At 40.8% G+C, this 19,744-nt stretch overlaps 1 protein-coding gene across 1 annotated transcript in view; it reads right to left on the bottom strand.

Annotated features, from left to right (window-relative positions):
* LOC134378869 (zinc finger protein 345-like) overlaps positions 1-14,674 on the bottom strand; it is a 29,440-nt gene extending 14,766 nt beyond the window's left edge. Inside the window, exons 1-2 of the mRNA XM_063098209.1 lie at positions 14,617-14,674; positions 11,895-11,953 (exon numbers count right to left, since the gene is read on the bottom strand). Coding sequence (XP_062954279.1) covers positions 11,895-11,953; positions 14,617-14,674 — 117 coding nt within the window. The remainder of the gene's footprint in view (positions 1-11,894; positions 11,954-14,616) is intronic.
* Between the last annotated feature and the right edge of the window lie 5,070 nt (positions 14,675-19,744).

Raw genomic sequence — 19,744 nt, 5'->3', positions numbered from 1 at the left:
AAAACAAAAAACACAAAACTATTTACATTAGCAACTCAAAAAGGAGAAAAGAGAGTTGAAAATCATCTACCTCATAAGAAATTAACATCAAGAATACATTTTTAAAAATACCTACAACTAAACAACAAAACAAATAATCTGATTAAAAAATAAGCAAAGGGCTTCAACAGACATTTCTACAAAGATGAAATACCAATGTATAATAAGCTCATGTAAAAATGCTTACCATCATTAATCATTAGAGAAATGCAAAACCACAATGAAATATCATTTCACACCCAACAGAAAATAACAAGTATTGGCAAAATTGGAAACTTTGTACACTTTATGTGAGTATATAAAGTGATGCAGCCCCTATTTAAACAAATTGTACAGTGACTTCTCAAAAAATGAAAAATAGAATTACCATAGGATTCATAAATCCAAGTTTTGTGTATATATCCAAAATAATTAATAGCAGAATCTCAAAAATATATTTCCACACCTGTGTTCACAGCAGCATTACTCACAGACTTAATAGGGAAAAGCAACCCAAATGTTCAGCCATGAATGAATGGATAAATAAAATGTGGTATATACATACAAAGAAATAATATCCAACCTTAAGAAGAAAGATAATCTCGACATATGCTATAACATGGAACCTTGAGGACATTATGCAAAGTGAAATAAAACACTCACAAAATGACAAGTATTGTAAAGTCCTACTGATAAGAGTCAAATTTTTAGAAACACAGAATAGAATGGTGGTTGCCAGAGGCTGGGAGAAGGGGGAAATTTGGAGTTGTCAGTTAATGGATAAAGAGTTTCAATTTTCCAAGATAAAACACTTGTGGGCATCTCCTGCACAACAGTGTCAATATACTTAAAAGTACGTACAGGTTAAGAAATGATTCAAATGGTAAACTTTACATTATATGCTTTTTACCAAAATTAAAAATAAGTTATTTTAAAAGCCAACAGATGAACCAAAATAAAATATTTTTAAAAAATTAAATAATTGATAAAAAGGTAGAAAATAAAAAGCAGAGGATTAAAAGGCAGATGAACCAAATAAAAATAGAAAATAGCAAAACAGCACACTTAAACTTTATCAATAATTAGTTTAAATGGAATTACATTAAATATTATACTTAAGGCAAAGACTGTCAGATTTGATAGGAAAGTAAGACTCAACAATATGTTGTCCAGAGAACTACACTTGAAATACAAAGAAACAGACTAAAAGTAAAATAATGAAAACATATCTACCATAGCAAAACAAATTATGAAAAGCTTAAGTGGAAATATTGAAACCAGCAAAAGAATCTTCAAGACAAATTACATTACTAGAAATAAATGGAACACTGAAGGATGTGGGCCGCACTACCACCTCCCATAACATGGAAAATGGAAAGGGTATCTCACCATCTCAGGGTCTGCCAAAGGAGACCTTTGGGCACAATGGGAAAAGTGCTACCTGGCCTCCTCTCTCTGTCAGTGAGAAAATAAAAGAAAGATGTTCAATTTTCAAACAGAATTTAGAGAAAATATGAAGGAGCCAGGACTTGCTGAGTTTGAAATAAAACTATTTCTCCATCCATTTTTCCAAGAAAAATATTTTCAAACTGTTTTATGGCAAGGATCAAATCCATTGTTTTCTAAAAAAGATAAAAGACCAAAAATATTTCTAGCTTTCTAAGTACCTTAAGATCTGACACATCGATAGTGCCTAGTAAACAATAAAACTTCTAAGGAAATAGCCACCTTGGAGAGAAGGGGAGGTCAGAGAACAAAGGGCCTGACTCAGAACGTGTGGGGGTAGCATTGGTCTAATGGATTTTAGCACAATGGAAACCCATGTTTTTATGGCAGTGATCACGCCAGATAATTTCCTGTATCAAAAGGCCAGAGTCAGAAAAAAGTAAAAAAGGTCGTTGGATCCCCCAACATATAATAACCAAAAATAGGTAAAGAAAGTCTGCAAACCAAGACATTCAAGGAAAAGAGATACTGACAGAGAATGGCGAGAGTCCAGAGGACACAGTGAAGAGGCACGAGGCATCTTTTCCAGGGACCAGGAGTGGGCTCTAATGAAATCAGGCAGTGCCTGATGGGAATAAGTAACTACTCAGAACAGTGCCTGCAGGGTGCTGCCCCTTCTCACCAACCCTGTCTGAAGAAAAGTGCACACATGGTCATGCCTGTCTGTTCACTGTAAACTGGATGTGTGTTAAAAGGATGACAGGACACTGGAGCTTATCTAGTTTGGCTTTTTGCCAACTGCACAATGGTAGAATATTTCTAGGGCTCTTGAGAGGGGCAAGGTATATTTTGCATGTGGTAGAAATTTGTGGTCAGAGAGCAGAGTGTGGTCTATTAAACAGTGCTGCAGCAAAGTCTTGCTATTCTTTATTGAGAGGTGGAATCTAATTGCCTTCCCCTTGAATCAAGGCTGGTCTTAGTGATGTGCTTGACTAAGAGAATATGTTGGAAGAGATGCTTTGGTATCTGAGTGGAGATAACAAGAATCCTTGCAGCTTCTGCCAGGGCCTCTTGGACACCAGCTCTGGCAGAAGCCAGACAAGCCAGACAAACCTGACTACCCTCAGAATGCCACTCTGTGAGGAAGTCCAACATGGCCACCAAAAGAGGGCTGGATGTCTACTTAGTGTCCCCAGCCAGCTCAGAGAAGAGATATTGTGTAGCAGTGAACACACACCACTCTGTCCAGTTTACTGACCCAAAACATTGTGACATGTAATAAGAAGATGTTCTTATTTTAAGCCATGAAGTTTTGTGATACTTTGTTGCACAGCAGATCACTGGAACACCAAAAAGTTATTAGAGACCTTAGGTAGTACTTTGATTTGAAACATGAAGAGTGTAGGTTCACACTGAATATTAGATACAAAACAAAGAATGAAAGCATTTCACATCTTATGTTAGGTCTCAAACTACAATTGTGAATGTAAATGTTCAGTTAACCGGTTTGCCAATTTTTTTTCTTAACTAGCTATTAGCTACAGTTCTACTTTTATAACATACTGGTGACTAAGGCACATATCCATCTTTCTCACTCACTTTTAAGTAATTACCTGAAATAGGAGAAGAATAAAACACAATCTGTAAGAAAATTTAAAAACATTATGGATCTTATTGAACTACAAACAGATAACTGTATATTAACAAAAACTACAAATAGAATCACTGATGTAAATTTATAGAAGCAAAAGGTAGACATTAGGAAAATTTGTACTTTCTGTTTTTATTATTTCATGTCTTTTTATTGACCATTGTTCAAACATGTCCCAGTAACTCCTGAAGGCTTTCTCCCCAAGGACTCCTAAGGATGTCACCACAGGTGCCAGCTAGAAGGATGGGTAACCAGGGATTGAACCTCATAGCCCAGCAAACATTACCTTCAGGTTTTTACAAGAATGATATTTCCAGAGGAACGAAGTGACTGTCATATGAGTACAAACATCTCCCCCTATAATGGCAGTGTATATAGAAATTAGAAAAAAATGAAAAGACCAAATAAACAAAAGTAGCAGGAAGTAACACAAGATAAAATTAGACCCAAGAAAGAGGGAGGAGTCATTTTGCTGGCTTGTGTCAGTGGTTGGGTGGTAGTGAAAACACATATAACAGAAGAAGGGGAAGTGGTTTTAATTTCATATTTGATGAACTTGAGGTGACATTTTATTTTTTTCCCCTGGCAGCTGGCTGGTGCAGAGATCTGAACCCTTGACCTTGGTGTTAAAACACCATGATCTAAACATCTGAGCTAACAAGCCAGCCCCTTGAGGTGCATTTTGAATAGCTACAAACAAGCATTCAACAGAGTTCAACCTATGATCAAAAGACTAGAGAAGAAATACAACCTGGAGAGAAAGAAGAATGCAAAATACAGAGGACTGAATCAGTGAAAAAGAATTTCACATGAGAAGAACAGGGCCCAGGATAAAGCACTTTCATAAGCTATGTTATAAAGAAGAAAGTAGAAGAATTCAAGAGAAAAGAGCAAAAACCATCAATGAAGTCATGAGAGAAACTAATAAACTAACACAGAAGAATTTCCAAGAGAATATCATGAACAGTAGTTCAAACTGTAGCAGAAGGACTTCCGGTCAAGATGGCGGAATAGACAGTCCCTAGCATCACTCTCTCCCACAAATCAACTGATTTAAACTACAAAAACATAACAACAGATGCATATGGAACGTGGAGACGTCCAGCGGGGGAGGAAGAAGCTCCGCGGAGACCACATGCCCTGCGGGGCTGCCGTCGCACGATCTGGCAGATAGGCTTCACTGTCGCCACCCGGCTCCATTCCCAGCCCAGCCCAGTGCGCTCAGAACGGAGAGATGTCCAGCAAGGGAGGTGGAGGCTCGGCAGAAAACACACACACCCTGTGGGGCCACCACTGCGAGATCCAGCAGGTAGGCTTCACCTCCACCACCTGGCTCCATTCCCAGCCCAGCTCAGTGCGCACAGAGCGGGGAGACGTCCGGCTAGGGAGGCAGAGACTTGACAGAAAACACACACCCTGCGGGGCCGCCACTGCGAGATCCAGCAGGTAGGCTTCACCGCTGCCACCTGGCTCCATTCCCAGCCCAGCCCAGTGTGCACAGAGCAGGGAGACGTCCGGCTAGGGAGGAGGAGACTCGGAAGAAAACACACATCCTGCGGGGCCACTACTGCAAGATCTAGCAGGTAGGCTTCACCACCGCCACCCGGCTCCATTCCCAGCCCAGCCCAGTGCGCACAGAGCAGGGAGACGTCTGGCTAGGGAGGCGGAGACTTGGCAGAAAACACACATCCTGCGGGGCCGCCACTGTAAGATCCTGCAGGTAGGCTTCACCGCCACCACCCAGCTCCATTCCCAGCCCAGCCTAGGGCGCACAAAGTGGGGAGACGTCAGGCTAGGGAGGCAGAGATGCGGCAGAAACCACACACCCTGTGGGGCCGCAACTGCGTGATCCAACAGGTAGGCTTCACCGCAGGCACCCGGCTCCATCCCCAGCCCCGCCTAGTGCGCTCAGAGAAGGGAGACGTCCAGCAGGGGAGGCGGGAACTCCACAGGAACCACACTGCTGCTGCGCGAACTAGCAGCCCAGCCCAATGTGTACGGAACACAGAGACATCCAGCAAAGGAGACAGAAGCTCCGTAGAGTCCACACACCCTGTTGGCGGGCTGTCGCCGCGCGACCTAGCAGCAGGTAGGCTTCACTGCCACCACCCGGCTCCATCCCAACCCTGGCCTAGCGCGCAAAGAGCAGGGAGACATCCTGTAGGGGAAGGGGAAGCTCTGCAGAGACCACACGCTCTGCGGTGCCTCGGTGGATCCCAGCACCCCGGGCCAGAGTGCACGGAACAGGGAGAAGTCCAGCACAGGAAGAGGAAGCTCAGCAGAGACCACACACCCTGCAGTACCGCCCCGTGATCCAGCAGCCCAGCAGAGTCCAAGCTGACCAGAGAGGTGGCTCCCCGGAGAGGCCCAAGACCCGAGGCAACCACACACACAAGGCACTAGAGGCCAACTGAGCAGTCACGGAGGTAGCCATACCAAATTGGCAACCACAGCAACACCTTAGTTAGTCAATAGTGTCAAAGCGGTGGGCTGCGAAACCCCCCGCCACAATGAATAAACATTAAAAAAAAGATACCAGAAATACGAAAAATCAAGAAAGTACACCACCAAAAGTTAATAAAGCTAAAACTCTACATCCTATAGAAGAAGAAGCCCTTGAAATGACTGACAAGGAATTTTGAGTGATAATTCTAAGAAAACTGAATGAGATACAAGAAAACTGTTAGACATCATGATAAAACGAGGAAAAGTATACAGGACCTGAAAGAGGAAATGTACAAGGAAATCAATGTCCTGAAAAAAAATGTAGCAGAACTTGCCGAACTGAAGAAGTTATTCAGCGAAATAAAAAACACAATGGAGAGTTTAACCAACAGGCTTGTTGAAGTTGAAGAGAGAACCTCTGAACTTGAAGATGGGCTGTTTGAAATAATACAAGCAGATTTAAAAAAAGAAAAAAGAATCAAAGACATTGAAGAAAATCTGAGAGAGATATCAGACAACCTTAAGCACTCAAATATCCGAGTCATGGGTATTCCAGAAGGGGAGGTAAAAGGAGATTGCATTGAAAACATATTCAATAAAATAGTGCCAGAAAACTTCATAGGTATAGGAAAAATCACAGATCTTCAGATCCAGGAAGCTCAATGATCTCCAAACGTATTCAACCCAAAAAGGTCTTCTCCAAGACATGTTATACTCAAATTGGCAAAACTCAAAGACAAAGAGAGAATCTTAAAAGCTGCAAGAGAGAAGCGTCAAATCACCTATAAGGGAGCCCCAATCAGGCTACAATCAGACTTTTCATCACAAACCCTAAAAGCTAGAAAGGAATGGGATGATATATTCAAAATACTAAAAGACAGATTGCCAGGCAAGAATACTCTACCCTGCAAGGCTATCCTTCTGAAATGAAGGGCAAATAGTATATTTCTCAGACAAACAAAAACTGTGGGAGTTCACCACCACACGGCCACCCTTAAAAGAAATCCTCAAGGGAACACTGGGTTTGGTTCCTGAAAAATAACTACCACTGCCATAAAAACCGAAGAAAAATCTAAACCCACTAGTGTAATAAAAATGGCATTCATGAAAAGAAAACAAACAAACAAAAATGCTATCTACAACCTAAGGAACCAACAAACACAGAAAACAAACAGTAAATCAGAAAGCAAGGAACAAAAGACACCTAAGACAACCAAACAACAATCAATAAAATGCAAGGAATAGATCAACACTTTTCAATAACAACTCTTAATGTAAAAGGCTTAAATTCCCCAATCAAAAGACACACATTGGCTGACTGGATTAAAAAGGAGGACCTAACTATATGCTGCCTTCAAGAGACCCACCTTACCCATAAAGACTCACATAGACTAAGAGTGAAAGGATAGAAAAAGATTTACCATGCAAACAGAAAAGAAAAACGAGCTGGAGTAGCTATTCTTATATCTGACAAAATAGACTTTAAACTAAAAACCATAAAAAGAGACAATGAGGGACACAATGATAAAAGGACTGATCCATCAAGAAGACATAACAATCATAAATCTGTACGCACCCAATGTTGGAGCAGCCAGATTTATAAAACAAACTCTATTAGACCTAAAGAAGGAAATAGACACTAATACCATAATAGCAGGGGACCTGAACACCCCACTGTCAATATTAGACAGATCATCTAGGCAAAGAATCAGCAGAGAAACACAAGATCTAAACAAGACTCTAGACCAATTGGACTTGGCAGATATCTACAGAACATTCCATCCAACAACCTCAGAATATTCATTCTTCTCATCAGCACATGGATCATTCTCCAGGATAGATCACATATTAGGTCACAAATCAAGTCTCAACAAATTCAAAAAAATTGGAATAATCCCATGTATCTTCTCAGACCACAATGGATTAAAACTAGAAATCAATAACAAATGAAATTCTGGAAACTATACAAACACATGGAAATTAAACAGCATTCTACTTAATGACATATGGGTCCAAGAAGAAATCAAGCAGGAAATCAAAAAATTTATTGAAACTAATGAAAATAATGATACATCATACCAAAACCTGTGGGATACTGCAAAATTAGTACTAAGTGGGACATTTATCTCATTACAGACTCACTTCAGAAGAATGGAAAGATGGCAAGTGAACAACCTAACACTTCACCTTAAAGATCTAGAAAAAGAAGAACAATCCAAACCGAAATGTAGCAGACGGAAAGAAATCATTAAGATCAGAGCAGAACTTAATGAAATTGAAACCCAAAAAACAATACAAAAGATCAATGAATCAAAAAGTTGGTTTTTTGAAAAGATAAATAAAACTGACAAACCATTAGCATGGCTAACGAAAAAAAAAAGAGAGAGAAGATTCAAATAACAAAAATTAGAAATGAAAAAGGTGATATTACAATTGAACCATCTGAAATACAAGGAATCATTCGAGACTACTATAAACAACTGTACACCAACAAATTTGAAAATCTGCAGGAAATGGATAAATTTCTGGACACACACAAGCTCCCAAAACTGAACCATGAAGACGTAGAAAATTTGAACAGACCAATAACAATAAAGGAGATTAACGCTGTTATCAGAAGGCTCCCAACAAAGAAAAGCCCAGGACCAGATGGATTCACAGCAGAATTTTATCAAACATTCAAAGAGGAATTGACACCAATTCTTTACAAACTATTCCAAAAGATTGAAACACACGCAAATCTCCCAAACTCATTCTATGAAGCAAACATCATCCTGATACCAAAACCAGGTAAGGATATAACCAATAAAGAAAACTACAGGCCAATATCCTTGATGAATATAGATGCAAAAATCCTCAATAAAATACTAGCAAACAGAATACAGCAACACATAAGTAAAATTATTCACCATGATCAAGTGGGATTCATCCCAGGGATGCAAGGTTGGTTCAACATACAAAAATCAATAAATGTGATACACCACATTAATAAAATCAAACACAAGGACCATATGATCATCTCTATAGATGCTGAAAAAGCATTTGATAAAATTCAGCATTCATTCATGACAAAGACCCTCTATAAGTTAGGTATAGATGGAAAGTATCTCAACATAATTAAAGCCATATATGATAAACCCACTGCCAATATCGTCCTGAATGGGGAAAAGCTGAAAGCTTTTCCTTTAAGAACAGGAACTAGACGAGGATGCCCACTCTCACCACTCCTATTCAACATAGTGTTGGAAGTACTAGCCAGAGCAATCAGAGAAGAGAAGGAAATAAAGGGCATCCAGATTGGAAAAGATGAAGTCAAACTGTCCCTGTTTGCAGATGACATGATCCTATATATCGAACAGCCTAAACCCTGTACAAAAATTCTCTTGGAGTTGATTAATGATTTCAGCACAGTAGTAGGATACAAAATCAACACACAAAAATCAGTAGCATTTCTTTTCTCCAATAGTGAACATGCAGAAGGAGACATCAAGAAAGCCTGCCCATTTACAATAGCCACCAAAAAAATAAAATACTTAGGAATTGAGTTAACCAAGGATGTGAAAAATCTCTATAATGAGAACTAGAAACCAGTGCTGAGAGAAATTAGAGAGGATACAAGAAGATAGAAAGATATGCCATGCTCTTGGATTGGAAGAATCAATATAGTGAAAATGTCCATACTACCTAAAGTGATATACAAATTCAATTCAATCCCCATCAAAATTCCAATGCCATTTTTCTCAGAAATGGAAAAACTATCCAGACATTTATATGGAATAATAAAAGACCACGCGTAGCCAAAGCAATGCTGAGCAAAAAAAATAAAGCTGGAGGCATAACACTACCTGACTTTAAGCTATACTACAAAGCTATAATAACCAAAACAGTATGGTACTGGCATAAAAACAGACACATCGATCAATGGAATAGAATAGAGAATCCAGAAATCAACCCACACACTTACTGCCATCTGATCTTTGACAAGGGCACCAAGCCTATTCACTGGGGAAGGGACTGCCTCTTCAGCAAATGGTGCTGGGATAACTGGAATATCCATATGCAGGAGAATGAAAGTAGACCCATACTTCTCACCATATACTAAAATCAACTCAAAATGGATTAAGGATTTAAATATACATCCTGAAACAATAAAACTTCTTAAAGAAAACAAAGGAGAAACACTTCAGTAAATAGGAGTGGACACAGACTTCATGAGTACGACCCCAAAAGCATGGCCAACCAAAGGAAAAATAAACAAATGGGATTATATCAAACTAAAAAGCTTCTGCACAGCAAAAGAAACAATTAACAGAGTTAAAAGACAAACAACAGAGTGGGAGAAAATATTTGCAAAATATACATCTGACAAAGGATTAATATCCAGAATATATAAGGAACTTAAACAACTTTACAAGAAAAAAACAAGCAACCCAATTAAAAAATGGGCAAAAGAGCTAAGTAGGCATTTCTCTAAGGAAGATATACAAATGGCCAACAGACATATGAAAAAATGCTCAACATCACTCAGCATCCAGGAAATGCAAATCAAAACTACACTGAGATACCATCTAACCCCAGTTAAGATGGCTAAAATCCAAAAGACCCTGAACGATAAATGCTGGCGAGGTTGCGGAGAAAAAGGAACTCTCATACATTGTTGGTGGGACTGCAAAATGGTGCAGCCTCTATGGAAAATGGTATGGACGTTCCTCAAACAATTGCAGATAGATCTGCCATATGACCCTACTATCCCACTGTTGGGAATATACCCAGAGGAATGGAAATCATCAAGTCGAAGGTATACCTGTTTCCCAATGTTCATCGCAGCACTCTTTACAATAGCCAAGAGTTGGAACCAGCCCAAATATCCATCATCAGATGAGTGGATACGGAAAATGTGGTACATCTACACAATGGAATACTACTCAGCTATAAAAACGAATGAAATACTGCCATTTGCAACAACATGGATGGACCTCGAGAGAATTATATTAAGTGAAACAAGTCAGGCACAGAAAGAGAAATACCACATGTTCTCACTGATTGGTGGGAGCTAAAAATTAATATATAAATTCACACACACACACACACACACACAAAACCGGGGGGGGGGGGAGAAGATATAACAACCACAATTACTTGAAGTTGATACGACAAGCAAACAGAAAGGACATTGTAGGGGGAGGGGAGGGAGAAGGGAGGGAGGTTTTGGTGATGGGGAGCAATAATCAGCCACAATGTATATCGAGAAAATAAAATTTTTAAAAAAAATATGAAAAAAATAAATAAATAAAAATAAAAATAAATTTTAACTGGCACACACACACACACACACACACACACACACACAAAAAAACGAATGAAATACTGCCATTTGCAACAACATGGATGGACCTTGAGAGAATTATATTAAGTGAAATGAATCAGGCACAGAAAGAGAAATACCACATGTTCTCACTTATTGGTGGGAGCTAAAAATAAATAAATAATTCACACACACACACACACACACACACACACACACACACACACACACACACACACACACACACAAAGAAAAAAAGAAAGGAAAAAAAACGGGAGGGTGGGAGAAGATATAACAACTACAATTCCTTGAAGTTGATACGACAAGGAAACAGAAAGGACATTGTTGGGTGGGAGGGAGGAGAGGAAGGAGGGAGGGAGGTTTCAGTGATGGGCCACAATAATCAACCACATTGTATATCGACAAAATAAAAATTTAAAAAATAAAATATAAATTTTTTTTAAATGTGGCAGAAGACTCAAGTTAGAAAAAGGCTAGAGAATAGTCATTGGATTTGACTATAATTTAGGTTACAATTCTGTTTTATCTATGTATCTTCATACAGTCTTCTAGAGCCATCTGCAACTAGATTTTAGAAACTGTATAAAAAGCTTACTAAGTAACTTGTGCCTTAGAACTAAGTAACTATTTCCACTGCAGAAAGTGAGAAATGTTTATTTCCAGGTAAGTAGTGAAAAACTTTCTAACACTGATGGTGTTGCAGAATTTGGTGCCACCAAGTCTTCATATTCCAAGAGAATTTGGCAGATTCTCTTCTTAGGTTCCATTCCAATCACATAAACAAGGTGTCTGCCTTTTTTCCATGACATCACAAAGACCAGAGAAAAACTTTTATTCAACTGAGGTCTTACAAACTGCTATATCTACATGCCAACTTTATCGTATGAACGTACATTTCTTTCAAGTTGAGTTTTACTCATGTGTACTTTTCAATTTTAATTTATTCATGCCACAAAGCTCACATAATATAATAAAAAAGAGTGAGTAAGAAATAACCAAAAAACTCACCGGAGATTTATTCATCTTTTGTTGCTCTTGTAAACCCATAGCGCACTCTGGCAGCATAGCTGGGAAAAAAGAGAATGGAGTGGATTAAGGAGAGTCCTGTTGTGGCTTGGCTCTACATTCTCCTTCCCAAAACACTCTACTTATTAGCTGAAAAAGACAAACAAAAAGCCTTCCTGTGAGAGAACAGTCCTTCATGCCTCAATAAGGGGCAACAAGGACCCCATTAAAGATGCAGCTACAAGTACATTAATAGCTACACATTGAACACACAATTTATTTTTGGATCAATGAAAACGTACATACCCCACTGACTTAGCACGAATCAATATTACCTAAATATATAACCTAATACCTTAAATCAAAGAAAAATACATTGTGACATCACTAGAACTAGTTTTGTAGAAATCATTTGGCTATATTAACTGTTACTCAATTAATCTATTAAGTTTACACATGACTCCTAAAAAGTGTTTCCATTACAACACATCTTCCTTTTATGTACCTAAATATGTGGATAGTGTGCATCTTGTAACACAGCACATGTTGCCCATGATTATATAGGTAAACAACATACACATAACATATATTTCTTCTGGTACACATCTCTCTGTACCCAAGCCCTCATATAGCATACTCTGACAATAAACTAGTCTTTGTCATGTGACCTGCTTTGGACACTGGCATGTTAGAAAATGTCATGCAAAATAGGTTTGAAAAGTACTGGCCATTGGTGCTTGCCTCTTAAACACAGTCATACTGTGAAGAAGGCTGGAGAGACACAGGGGCCCAGCCAAAGGTCAGCACAAACCACAGGACATGTGAGTGAAGCCATCTTTAACCAAACAGCCTCAGTCAAGATACCAGGTGACTAAATCCACATTTGTAATCAAGAGAACACTAGAAGGAGAACTTCCCAGCTAAATTCACCCCAAGATGTGGATCCATAGAACTTGAAAAAAAAAAAAAGATGGCTAGGTTTTTTAAGCCATTGGGGTTTGACTTGTTTCTTACATAGCAAATACTGAATGATACATCTAAGTCCCCAAAACTCAAAACATATTTAACAAAATTACGTGGGGGAGAAAGTATTAAATTACAAGTCAAATACATTCAATATACATTCACAACCACGGATAGAAGTTTTGGAAAATCACAGTGAATGTTAACCACATGTATTTCAGTGAAGTTTCTAGCCCTAATAGAGGCTATGGGAGTCATAAAAAACAATTATTTGCACATCAGTAAACTAAGTTGTAAGTTTTGTTTTGTATTGTTTTTTACATCACATACAAGTTGTTTACTTTAAAAACATACAACACAAAAAGGGTGTTCCTTATAAGTGAGTGAAGCACTGTACCAGGGTACTTTCAAAAGTTTGGGGAAAAGTAGAATGAAAAGAAAATAGAAATCCTTCCATGAACGTTTTGAAGCACACTAGCATTTTAATTACATTTAAGAAGCCGGTTTTCAGTAGAAGGGAAGTGCAGTCTAATTTTCCCAGTTTAAATAATGTAAAATTGCCTCCAATATATTCCTGCAAAAGTTCTGATTTTGAAAAAAAGATTACTGACCTTAAGTGGGAAATACATTATTTATCCTTTAAGGTGACATAATCCAAAGAAAGTACTGGAGTTAAAAAAGGATAAGGATGTTTAAGGCAATGTATGTTAAAGCAACGTTTGGTCTAAGTTGACTTCAGCATTACAAAAAGAATCTCAAAAATGAACAAACACTTGTTTTGACTTAAATGTGGCAAAATGGAAAATGCTAGCCAAAAAATCAGGATGTCTAATATCAAGAAATCATGTAACCCTGGGAAAGTCACATTTCCTCATATCCAATTATTTTCACTTTTCTTACAAGGTAGAAATACAGAGAAAACCATTTCTGAATGACCAGAAAAGAACTATGAAGATAGAAAACTATCAGCACATCTCTAGATGCCAAATTTGGCGATAGGCTGGGTTTGAGAGAGCTCAGACACTGGGAACAATGAGGGAAGATTGAAGGAATAGCAGTGTATTCAGAGAGCACTACAGACAGATCCTCTCAGCTGTGACAGGTTATTCCTGCACCCCACAGAACACCCTCAAACACTCTTCAATAAGTAGCACCTCCTAGGTCCTTGCCTCTTTCTTAGTCTAATTCACTTCTCCCTTCTGAAAGTTGGTCCAAACCTTCCGATATCATCCAGTCTCAGATAGCTATTGAATGAGGTATTATCAGCCAACTCTGGTGCCCTCTAAGCACAAGATACAATTATTTTTTAGGCTGTGCAAAGCTAGGTTCTTCACCTTTCTGGGACTCTTTTGCCTCTGCCCTGAAGCAGTACTGAGAGGGTTCTTGTTGCTTTGCCCCCCACGGATTTGTCACCCCTCTTCCCCTGGGTGACAGAGCCGCAAAGGATTACTCAAAGCCCATCTCTCCTGAGCAGTGAGAAGCCCTGAAGTGGTTAAATTTTCAAACGAAAGGAATGCCTCTCTCTTGAGGGTTCCGGGAAATTAACCACTTCGTGGCTTCTCACTGGAACGGGCTCCTGCACACCGGCAGCGCACGCCCGCGTCCTCTGACAGAGCCGTCTGGAAAGCGCAACCAGGGTGCCCCTTCCCCAGCCCGGCTCAGCCCAGGTCCGCGCTCGCGCCGCCCGCCAAGTGCCGGGACACCGTCCCGCTCCCCAGGGTCCCTGAGGCCTGCGGAGCTCCTCTTTCATCCTCGTACCCACCTTCAGGGACGCACAAACCGACCCCAGGATCTGAGGAGCAGAAGGGTGTCCGCGGCATCCGGAATTTCAAGACAAAAGATGGCGGAGAGGGAGGAGCCGCACATGCGCAGAAGGAACCCGGAAAAGCCCTTCCCGTAGTCCTGCGCTGTTGTCCTCACTGCAGGGCGAAACTACATTTCCCAGATGGCAGAGCGTTCGAGCCCCACAAGTACAGTGGGAACTTGAAATAGCTGTTTAGTACTCCTGTGCTGGTGACATCGCTGGAGGGCGAGACGACATTTCTAACAAGCCTCTGCCATCATCCTTTAGGGACCGAAGGAGAAGATTTTGTTTATTTTCTCAGGAGGGATTCTTGCTACCAGGAGAACAGGCCCTGATGGATCAAGACTGGTCTGTTTCCACGTTATTACGAGGTAGAATTCTGATTCTTTACTAAATCCTGGTTTGACAACCTGGGGCATTGTGAGAATAACGGTGAAATTCGAATGTGGGCTAATTACAGCATGATATTAATAAGTAATTTTATTTTTCTAGTTGTTGTATAGGTATTGCTATTATAGAACCCGTGTTTATTTTTGCAGATGCATTTTAGAGGATGAAAAAATCATGCATCTATTTTTCTTTAAGTGGTTAATCAGATGAGAAATTAATATGGTAGTCTCTTCCAAGCCATTAGAAAATGTTCTCATCCAATAAACTAAATTGTCTGTCTTCAATGGATCGTACTACACAGTTGGAAAAGGTTTGTCCCTCTCTCCCAGGTAAAGAGTTGGTTATTATTACAATCTATTGACATGACCCTATTAAATTCTAAATTTTAATCCTACAGCCAGTGTAGGACAATGAGCCATGTATTTGCCGCCTGAAACAGACTAATACTAACCAGACTCATAGTAAACCAGCTAACATGAGGCCTTGGTTTCTGTCCCATGTTGTGAACACCCCCTTTTCTCCTGGGCCTCCCTATATTCTTACTAGATACCACTTCCTTTGCAGCACGGGTACCTGATACAATGTGCTTCAGATTAACACCTCATGCACTTTAGGATTCATATTTTGAGTCTTGTCTGTATGCAGAAGTTTTAATTCTATAAATCGGCAAGGCTGGTAATTAAGATTCAGATGGGAGTACAAAAAGGAGGTCACATCGATCATTCTGACCCTAGAGAATCTGGTTCATGTCTCTCCTCTAGCTTCTGGCAGTGTACTGACAATCTTTGACACCCCTTGGCTAGTAGAATCATCACCATGATGTTTGCCTTCATCTTCCCATAATGTTCTCCCTGTGTGGTCTGTGCACAAATTCCCCCTTTTTATAAGGACATCAGTCATACTGGATTAACTAATCACAACTGCAATGGAAGTATTGCAAAATAACATCACATTCTGTGGTAGTGCGGTTTAGGACTTTAACATATAAATTTGGGGGAAGGGCGAACACAATTTAACTCATAATGGAAACTTATTACTAACTTTGGCAGAAGCTATGAATAATAGCACCTTCTCACTAAATGGAGTATAGCAAGTCTCCTGCTGGTACGAATAGAGACAGCCCATCACAGTACTTTAGATTTCATGTTGGCTACTTGTATGGGTTCGCTTGGGCTGCCATACAAAACACCACAGACTGGGCAGCTTAAACAACAGAAATGTATTTTCTCGCAGCTCTGGAGGCTGGATGTTGAAGATCAAGGTGCTGACAGGATTGGTTTTCTCTAAGGCTCTCTCCTTGGCTGGAAGTTGTTTGCCTTCTCTCTTCCTCTTCACATGGACATCCTCTGTGCACAATTACCCCCGGTGTGTCTACATATGTCCTAATCCCTTCTTGTTGTAACGACAACAGTCAGATTGTTTTAGGGCCAGACTCATTTTAACCTAACCACCTCTTTAAAGACCCTATCTCAAAATGCCGTCACCTTTTGAAGTTCCTGGGTTTAAGATTGCAAAATAATTATTTTGCAGGGAGAAGAGGACAGAAATTAGCCCATACAGTAGTCAGGATGGTGTGTGTTTCATTACTAATATTTAGATAGATTATAATTATGCCCGTCCACTCAGATATCTACAAGGCACCTCAGGCTGGGCAGGTCATATCCTGGACTCAGACACACACTTTTCTTGTGACCCCTCTCCTGGAGGTGGCAGTCCTTTCTCAAGCAGAAGTCCTGTAAACCCAGATCGCCACACTTCCCTACCTCCCACCTAGTGGTTGCTGCTGAGTTTCTCACTATACAAATGTCTCCTGGGGTTTTTTTTGTTTTGTTTTTTGGTTTTTTTAGTGTAAACTGTCTGTGTTCTGAGAAGTTTATGATATCCTGGTCTAACAAGATCTTGGATGGGGGTGGAGGGTTCCATCAGGCAGGACTGCCTCCTGGGAAGATTGGTGGCCCTACCCTTCGGAATCTACTCTCTCTGGCTTCCCTGAAACCAAGTGCCCTTGACTCAGAGTCATACCCTGTGTCTTGAAAAGGACCATCTTGGCTCACATAAATAGGGGCTTCCCCCTAAGCACCTCTCCTCGCATACTTATGCAACTCCACACTGGTCACTTCAACCTCCAGGCCCTTCTACACTGGAAGGTTCTGGTGCCCCAGAAGACTTCAGTCCAGGACATGCAGGACAATGGTGGCCAGTTGGGAAGTGGAGTTTCCACCTACAGCATGGATGTGCTCAGGCTGGACTTCACTGGATAGTGATTACATCAAGTATGGGTGCAGAGGTCCTGCTTGCCTCTCACCATGAATTAAACATGCCCTTGGGTCCAAGAACAGAGCCTGTCTAATTTGCTCTTTTTAGAATGGGAATATGTGCTCTGAGGATACCTGGACCTTCATGTGACTGAACTGGCCCTCAAGCTCTTTACCTGAATCTGACCTTGTTAGTATCCCCTTTTTCAGCCAGCAAGACCAGCGTCTAATCACTCAGTGGAGGCAGTTGTCCAGATTTTATCTCCAACATCTCCTTTATGCTCACTGCCCACACCTGTATAGTCACCAATTCGGCCCTGAAGAGCTTTCTTTCCATCCATAAATTTCTCATTTTGGCCGCTGTGATTGGAGGTTGGGATGATACCAACTTCCAATTGGCCTCGCATCTAATTCTTTTTTTTGTTTGTTTTCTTGTCAGCTGGCCAGTACAAGTATCAGACCCTGGACCTTGGTGTTATCAGCAAAATAGTGTAACCAACTAAGCTAACTAGCCAGCCCCTTATATTAATTCTTAACCCTAACCTCTAACACCTAATATTTAACCCCTAACCCTGTTCCTAAACACCATTATCCTCAACTTTATCCACTGAGCCTAAGCCATAAACCATAAACAAACCCTATTACCATAATCCTTAACTCCTAACATGTTATACATATTACCTATCCCTAAACCCTACCACTTAATTCCAATCCCAACTCTAACTCCTAAACCCAACTCTTTCACCTAAACTGCAACCTAACCCTAACCTTACCTTAACCCTAAATCTAAACCTTGAACTTTAATAATAAGCCTTAACCCTAACCTCTAAATCTAACCCCAACAGCAAGCCTATCCTTAACCACTAACATTAACCCTAGCACTTAACCCTACCCCAATTGTAACATTAATCTCTAACCCCAACCTACCTAACCTGTAACCTCAAATCCTAACCCAACTCCCTAATCCTATCTCCAACCCCTATCCCTAATTCAACCCAAACCCAAACCTCAACATCAACACCAACCCTAACCCTCACTCTACCTAGGTGGTGTTGGGCTCTGGGAGTGGCATCGGTTTCCTCTTTTCCCAAGGCTCACCCAAAGTTTTCCACACATGAGTCTCCTGCTGGCCCCCACCCTCCTCTTCTGAGTTCTTTCCCACCTACCTTTTGTCCTTCACCTTCACAGAACCCGTTCATGCTGCATTCTTTCTGCTCTTGCCGCAGAGCCTCCCTGGTCCCAACACGAGCACATGCTTGTTCACTCAGGGAGGTCTGTACTCCTCTGCCACCTCCTTGGGTTTACTTTTATTCCTGTTATTATCACCAACATGGTCATTGCCATTGTTAAAATCATCACTGTTGTAATTATTACCATTTTCATTTTTGTCATTGTTGAACAGTTATTGAAGACAGTCTTGTGGTCAAGTTATCCTGGGTTCTATAACTGAGTGGACACCCCATTTGGGTGAATCCCTCCCAAAAGTTTAATGAAAGTGAGCTGTGGCCTTGGTCCCTCAAGCTGATGTGACTTAGGATCTGGGAACAGACTCTCTAATTAAGGAGTTAGGATTTACAACTAGCAAATGAGTAAGGGAGTACAAAGAAGACAGCTGCGCAGGACGGAATGTAACCTAAGTGATGAGGAGGACCCATAAAACAGAGTTGCTAAGCTCCAGGGGCAGGAGACATTATCTTTATACACATCCTCAAGATGTCTTTATAGAACAAAATCCAGAACATTCCCAGCCCTCACAATTTGCTGAGGAGGTGAACTGTCAAGAACCCAGACTGATAGGAGCCTAGTAAGTGATAAAGGAAACTAAAAGTTGTGTCTTTGTTCACGGAGATCCTGTTTCTTTGTGCTCAGAGATACTGCCACTCGGAACAGTCAACTGGTGACTAATGCAGCCCCTTCCCCCAACCCCAACACTTTCTTTAAAACACCCTGCCTGTACACGTTCTTAGAGATCAGGATGTTTCTGAGCTTTAGCCACCTGGACTCCATTACTTGGCCTTGTAATTAAAGCTTAATTTCCCTCACTGCAACTCGTGCCAGTGTTCTGGCATTAGCTGAACATCACATGAAGTGACAAAAGTGTGGTTCTATTACTTTTCCAGCTCACAGCTGGCCACATCTCAGCCCTGTGACAAGTCAGCTCACATCAAGACCTCTTGGAGCCTCGGTACCTTCTATGACATGGGGTCAGTGACTCTGTTCCCATGGAGGAGGTTGGGCATCCAAGCTGCCCTGACCGTGTAACCCCACCTTGTCCCACCCCAGAGAGGGGAGCCTGCTGTGTGGAGATGGTCCAGGCAGACATGCTGGAGAAGCTGCTGGAGCATCAAGTACAGCCACCTGGGCAGTGACCTCTCCCATGCCCCCACCTTCCTGTGCTCCTGCTGAGCCCTCACTTCCACCCACCGGGTGCTGGACCTGCT

This window comes from Cynocephalus volans, chromosome 1 (genome assembly GCF_027409185.1).
Source record: "Cynocephalus volans isolate mCynVol1 chromosome 1, mCynVol1.pri, whole genome shotgun sequence".
NCBI lineage: Eukaryota > Metazoa > Chordata > Mammalia > Dermoptera > Cynocephalidae > Cynocephalus > Cynocephalus volans.
The sequence above is the reverse complement of the archived record's forward strand: the minus strand, read 5'-3'. Positions and strand labels throughout refer to the sequence as shown.